At 44.9% G+C, this 7,500-nt stretch overlaps 1 protein-coding gene across 1 annotated transcript; it reads left to right on the top strand.

The window, feature by feature from the left end:
- Positions 1-440: 440 nt before the first annotated feature.
- On the top strand, positions 441-6,670 carry syt4 (synaptotagmin IV; the record flags this gene model as incomplete). The annotated part of the gene is given in 5 exon segments (XM_080859918.1): positions 441-474; positions 1,375-1,380; positions 1,383-2,251; positions 5,428-5,548; positions 6,348-6,670. Coding segments are annotated over 5 exon segments (1,353 nt in total).
- Between the last annotated feature and the right edge of the window lie 830 nt (positions 6,671-7,500).

Genomic DNA, 7,500 nt, shown 5'->3' with positions numbered 1-7,500 from the left:
CCCTCACCGTTCTCCGTAAGCTATCAGTTTGATTGACTGCCCTGTTGTGTGTTGGCCCCCAGAACGGACAAGGCTGTGATTTCAGACCAGAGCCTTCGTCAGAACTGCGTCAGTGGCGATGAACTCACCAGAGAGCGAGCGGGGGGAAGGGAATGGGGAGGTGCCGCCAACAAGGCAGTCATAGCGCGCGGAGTAACAACACAAGGCGGGTGCGAAAAATCCGCTACGAGGGCTACATTTCTGTCTGTTGTTTATCTCTGGAAAGAACAACGCCTCTTAATATTTAATGTTATTTTTAAGATAAATAATTTACCCCTCACGTCTAGCTATTTCCGGAGAGAGATACGGAGAGGAGTGAGTGAAGAGGATTCGGTGTCTTGAAGAGCGTACACTGGAATAAACGGAGCACATTTTCAGAACCTTGGACAGAGCACGGCGCGATGGCACCGATGACCGGGGAAGGAGCACAGTTTGGTAAGAAAAACAGTTACCTGAGACAAAGGAATGAGCAACGAATTATGATAAATGTGGCATTTCGATGTGTGAAAAGATATGCTGATGCTTTTTGTGAGTGTTGACGCTCGTTAGAATAGTGGAGAAACATACCTTTACAGTTTGAGTCAGTTTTACACAAATATATATAGGCTAACGGCGATGACACTTTTTTTGTATCTAGTTGCAAACACTGTTGAATCCTTGAACGAAGATGAGTTCTTCATAAATCTGCACACTGAAATGGGGTTGAAACATTGACGGCTAGGAAATAGCACATACATCAGTGGGAGCCAACCTGTCAGTGGGTAGGCTACCGCGTCCCCCTGGGCCAGTCTGTATTTCACGGCTGTCACACTATAAAATAAGCGCGACGGGTTGGCACAGGGGTGTGTTTCCTAAGAGGAATGGGACTCTCGTCAGATGTGCTGTAGGAAATTTCCAGAATCTCAGTTCATAACAGTGGTGCGGCAGAAGATGACACCACATGTTCCGTTTTTCTTTGTAGAGCATATTTAAAATATCTATATTTTCTTTTCTAGCCAGGCTGATAAATTAATAACTGTTTCAATTAAATGGCCTACTGACAATAGCATACTGGCAATACCAATCATGTCTTGGAAACTGCAATTTATTTATAAGGCTCTTTCTGACCTACTGAAAGACCAGGATGCTAAGGGTTAATAAGTTTGCCTTGAGGCCCTATCTGACTCACAGAGGGCTACGTCAGACTCCACAATCAGTCATAATTTCAAATAGCTGCAAATGAACATGACTTTCTCTCCCTCTCCCTCTCTCTATCTCTTCTCTCTCTCCCTCTCTCTCTCTCCTTCTCTCCTTCTCTCTCTCTCTCTCTCTCTCTCTCTCTCTCTCTATCTTCAGTGGAGGTGCACTAACTGTGAGCGTGGCGAGTGTATTCAGCCTGATCTTCAGTGTATCCATCTTCGCATGGATCTGTTGCCAACGCAAGTCCACCAAGACCAACAAGACCCCGCCCTACAAGTTTGTCCACATGCTCAAGGGTGTGGACATCTACCCCGAGAGCCTGAGCAGCCGCAAGAAGAATTTCGGCGCTACAGATAACAACAACGAGCCAATCGGCACAGGCAAGCAGACCTCCAGCCCACTAGGGGGTGGCGGTACCCGCCCGGCCCTCCACCTCGACCTGGAGAAGCGAGACCTGAACGGGAACTTCACCAAGCTGTCCCCGATCCACCCCAAAGTCCGCAGCTCGCCCGACCTGGAGCTGCCTTCCCCGGTTCCTCCAGCCCTGGGAGGCCACGTGGAGGCCGGCACCCCAGAGAGCACGCTCTCGAGCCAGGCTCCGACACCGGCCGAGAGGCCCCCCCAGGACAAGGAGGCCGGGGGCCTGGGCACGCTCTTCTTCTCCCTCGAGTACAACTTCGAGAAGAAGGCTTTCATGGTGCACATCAAGGAGGCCCACGGGCTCTCGGCGACGGACGAGCAGTCTCTGACCTCTGACCCCTACATCAAGCTGACGCTGCTCCCGGAGAGGAAGCACAAGGTGAAGACCCGCGTGCTGAGGAAGACCTTGGACCCGGCCTTCGACGAGACCTTCAGCTTCTACGGGATCCCGTACGGCCGCGTGCCCGAGCTGGTGCTGCACTTCATGGTGCTCAGCTTCGACCGCTTCTCGCGCGACGAGGTCATCGGGGAGACGATGGTGCCGCTCGCCGACGTCGACCTGGCCGAGGGCCGCGTGCTCATGAGCCGTGACATCATCAAGAGGAACATCCAGGTGAGTGGGGCACACACACACACACACACACACAGCACACACACATCGAGGTGAACAGGGTGTGGTGTCTGAGGGGCGGAACACACACACACACTGTCAGGAAATCTTCATAAGTGTTCATAAATCAATTAAATCAATCGATAAGTCAATTCCCTCTCAATATAAGCCAAATTACATTCAATCGCATACTTTTGTGTGCAGCATCTGCGTACAACATCTCTGAGGAGAGCTCATATACACACTAGTCTCATACACACGCTAGTCTCAAACACCAATAGTCTCATACACATGCTAGTCACAGTGCATGTGCCTCTCTGTGCTCCCTCAAGCTAACACATGACAACAGGCCTCATGAAATTCAGCAATATAAATATACGGTTGTACGGCATTTTACATTCTGATAAAATCATTAAAGGGCTAATCAAATGCTTCAGAAACGATACGAGCCACATTAAACCTAACATCCAACTACCAATGCAGCCTAAAACATTGATGCCAGCTCCGCATCAAAAATGCGCAGTGGAAGGAATACAAACCATTACCCCAACTGGCCATTGTAATTCTAAAGGTTACAGTTTCCTACTTGTCTGTGTTGAGCTTGGACCAGTTGCATGAATCTAACGGTGGTATCTACAATGATAATAATAATAATAATAATAATAATAATAATAATAATAATAATAATAATAATAATGATGATGCTGCCATAACATTGTTGCACCCTCAACTGGAGTTAGGGCCAATCTGCTGTGTTTTGCTTTCTCACCTAAGTGTGGTGTGTTCAATTTGGCGACCACTGACCAATGTAGTGTTTGTCAATGACCATAATGTCAACATAATTATTTTAGTTTTGTGGGGTAGGTGTCAATGTAAAGAATCGCCAAGGTCTCCAACACTCAGGGCACAGTAGAGCAGGAGTGGGCTGGTAGCCGTGCAGGGCTCATGCTAACACACAATCTAATAAAAGCAGTGTGCTGAGACATTACACTAAATTACACACACACACACACACACACACACACACACACACACACACACACACACACACACACACACACACACACACACACACACACACACACACACACACACACACAATATGATAAAAGCAGTGTGCAGTGTGAAAGCAGTGTGAAATTACACTAAATTTAACACCTCTTAGTGTTTTTTTTTTTCTGTTTCTACTCATGCCTCATTACAGATGCTCAACATCAGCGCCATCTGTAAGGGTAGAACGCAGAATGATAAAGGCCTACAAATCAATTGGATGCAGTAGAGATTCTGCAGCTTTTCATTTCTAGAACAGAGTTTTTTTTAAATGCAACAAAGCCTTTTTAGATGTTACATTGAGATACACTGAGATGAAAGAATGCCCGTGAGTATCCGTAACCAGTGTGGTAACAGTAGATAAATATCCGCTATTCAGTATCTGATTTGGATCAGTTGTCAGGGTCATAGTAGTGTATTGGATATGACTTGCTGTAGAGCCCACTGATAGACTAAGGGCCGTAAAACCTAAGATATCTAGTTTCCACTCTCTTTCCTCCTCGTCTCTCTCTCCCTGGTGCAACACTAGAAGGAATCGATAGCCTGTCTGCTAAGAGCACGGCCACACCCCGTGTGCGGGGTAGTACAGAGAAACACACAGACCTGTACAGCATGTGTGTGTGTGTGTGTGTGTGTGTGTGTGTGTGTGTGTGTGTGTGTGTATTTGTTTGTGTGTGTGTTGGTGTGTATGTGTGTGACCTGAGTCAATAAAAACGATTGAAATGTCACCCAATCTTATCAGGTCAAATGACCAAGGGGGTGAAGACTCTAAATATTTTATGAGCGCAAATAGGTCTTTCAGTCATTTACTGCCCTTCATGTAAATAATATTTCCTGTCAAAATAAGAAAACGAAAGGAATCCCTGCAGTCCTAAATCTTACTAAACACTTGAATAATGAACCAAATTCAGCATTAGGACGAATACAATGCCCAAGGCCAGTCTATAATTATCTTCCGTTCCCGGAAATGTTATTGAACAGATATCCTTTAATCTTGTTTCTCAGTACCATCATAATGGCATGCCTGGCACAACAGGCTATTATCCGGCTGCCATTACAGCACCAGAGCAGAAACACACACACACACACACACACACACACACACACACACACAGATAAACACACACACACGCACATACACACACTACCTCCCACTGGCAAAGAAGCAAGCGAACCCTGCAGCCCATTGCCATGGCAACATCATATGATCTTTCCAGTCATAACGACGAAGGGTGTATGTCTATTCTGTTCCCAGCACGTCTACCATGTCCCACAGTTGTTTGTTGTTCAGTGTACAGACAGGAAATCTGTGTATTGTTCAATGGAAAAATGTCTCTAAAGACACCAGATGTTTTGTGTAGTCTTATGGAGGAGGTCTTTCTAAACCAGACTATTCCTCTGTGTGAAATGTAATTGTGAAGGGGGTTCCTTGAGGGGAAATGGTTTATCTTCACAATAACAGAATTTATAATAATAAAACTATAGAAATAGAAATTAAACAATGAGAAAAGACCTTTTCATCGTTTTACTCATGCGTTCCTTAGTTTCAAACTGTGTTACAACACAGGACACAATGTACCACTATGTATGAAATATGACGCCGTCGTAAATCAATTGAGCTTGAACACTTTAAAGCACAATTTCAAAGTGCAAGCTCATAAATCCAAACAGAGATAATAGCACTTCAGACTAATTGTGGCCGAAATAATACTGAGGTAAAAGTTAATTTGAAAATGTTGCCTACTGGAGTTGATAGATTGTTTCAGGCTATATTAGAGAGCCATGTCACCTGTCAAGTGTATGTTCAAGCAACTCACTGAACATATATTGAAAATAGAACAGAGACTTGCTAAAGACAGAGAAAGAAAATGTGAATATCCTGTGCCGACAAATGTGATCCCATTCTCATTAACGATGTCACTGCGTCTCTTTCTAAACTAAATTGTGAAGGGGTTCCTTGAGGGGAAATGGTTTGTCTTCACAATAACAGAATTAATAATAATAAAACTACAGAAATAGAAATGATACAATAAGATAATTGATCTAACATCTTGTTTTGTGTTCTGTGTTCCTGTCTGTCTGTCTGTCTGTCTGTCTGTCTGTCTGTCTGTCTGTCTGTCTGTCTGTAGAGGAGTGCTGGACGCGGGGAGCTGCTGCTGTCCCTGTGCTACCAGTCCACAACCAGCACGCTGACCGTGGTGGTGCTCAAGGCTCGCCACCTGCCCAAGGCCGAGAGCGGAGGACCCTCAGGTGAGACTACTGAACCCCACAACGAGACACCCCTTACACCCTAAAAACATACACAGCACAGCACCCCTAAAAAGACACAGTACGGCACTTCACAAGACACACAAGGGCACAGAAGCCTTTAAACACACAGAGAAAACTAGCTTTGACCATGGATCGCAAAGATAAAATAAAAATCCTATAGGCATATAGTATAAAATCCTATAGGCATATAATACACGTGAAACATAATTAAGGTACATTGTTCCGAATAACAGACATGGGAGAGAATCCCAGATGATGGGTCAGAATTGGTATTCTATAAAGACGTGCAGTGTATGAAGACCTACAGAGACAACAACTAACAGGGAGAGGGCAGGGGAGACTCAGAGACATGAATCAGAGCTATCGTAATATAGACACACAGAGTGTTTAATAAAATAGACACACAGAGTATTTAATAATAAAGACACAGAGTATTTACTAGACACACAGAGTATTTAATAATATAGACACACAGAGTAGTTAATAATAAAAACACACAGAGTATTTAATAATAAAGACACACAGAGTATTTAATAATATAGACACACAGAGTATTTAATAATATAAACACACAGAGTATTTAACCACATACTTGGACAAACATGGCCATCCGTAAGCCATAGAGGCAGAGCTTGAAGTCAGTTGTTGTAGTTTGGTTACATCAAATTATGATCTCCATTATGAACATGCTTCCCTGAAGATGTTAGTGTCATTTTGTAGTGAAGAGCTGTGCTTAAGTGCCTTTCTTTAACCCTTTTCTGTTACTCTCTTCACTTAGAGTCGTATGTGAAGATCAACCTCCACCAGGGCAAGAAGCGCGTGTGTAAGAAGAAGACCCACGTGAAGAAGTGCTCTCCGAACCCCGTCTTCAACGAGCTGTTCGTGTTCGACGTGCCATGCGAGGCGGCCCTGTGCGACACCAGTGTGGAGCTGCTCTTCCTGGACTCCAATAGGTCGGCGCGCCTTCCAATCGTGGGACGCCTCCTCCTTGGCACCAGCTCACCGGGCACCCAAGGCGAGCACTGGCGCGAGATCTGTGATCACCCGCGACGACAGATCGCCAAGTGGCACATGCTGACCGAGGACCAGCCCCTGCCGTAATCACGGAAAAAACAACCAAAACGATTGCCCAGGAACTGTCACCATTACGTGAGATAGAGGAGTGCGTGGAGCTAGCCACAAATGATGTCATCTGTCAATCAATTGAAGTCTAAGTCAATCATCCTTTGGTGTTGTTGGGTTGGGTTAGGGGGCTTATTACGGGTGGGGGGGGGGGGGGGGGGATGGGGGGGAGGCAGAGAAGCTTAATCCAGCCAATCAGTGATTCCAAAGACAGTCTCAAGGCACCCAACGACGCACGCGTCTTTCCATAGTTCAACATGAGATCAATCATGGCCACCTTGTGCAGTGCCCAAATGTCATTGCTGTTGCTATAGCTGTATTTTTTTCCGTCTACAATTACTATGACTATAACTCAGTGGTATGAAAAAAAATATGACTTGTCAATATCCTGTTAATATCATGCTGTAAAATACCTGAATGATCAGTTTATTTTTTTGAAGATGCTATCTTTTATTTACTGAATGTTGAATTCAAAATATTGTTTTTGGTTCTTGATTTTGTACTTGATTTTATTTTGTTTTGTTTTGTTAGCTTGGGTATGTTTTGTAACTTTGAAGTCGTGTGTCATAATGTAACTCATATCGCAGTCGTGGCAACGCAGCCTAAATTAGGCACCAAGCGCAGTGGAGACTAACTGTTTATAAGGCACAGGAAGTAGGGAGGACTGGTCAGTGTGTGTGTGTGTGTGTGTGTGTGTGTGTGTGTGTGTGTATGTGTGTGTGTGTGTGTTTGTGACGGTGACAGGGACCAGTTGAGAGAGGGGCAGACAGATCCCATTCTGTCTTCTTTACTGTGAGCACAATGACAGA

This window comes from Sprattus sprattus, assembly GCF_963457725.1.
Source record: "Sprattus sprattus genome assembly, chromosome: 21".
In the NCBI taxonomy this organism is placed as follows: Eukaryota; Metazoa; Chordata; class Actinopteri; order Clupeiformes; family Clupeidae; genus Sprattus; species Sprattus sprattus.
The sequence above is the reverse complement of the archived record's forward strand: the minus strand, read 5'-3'. Positions and strand labels throughout refer to the sequence as shown.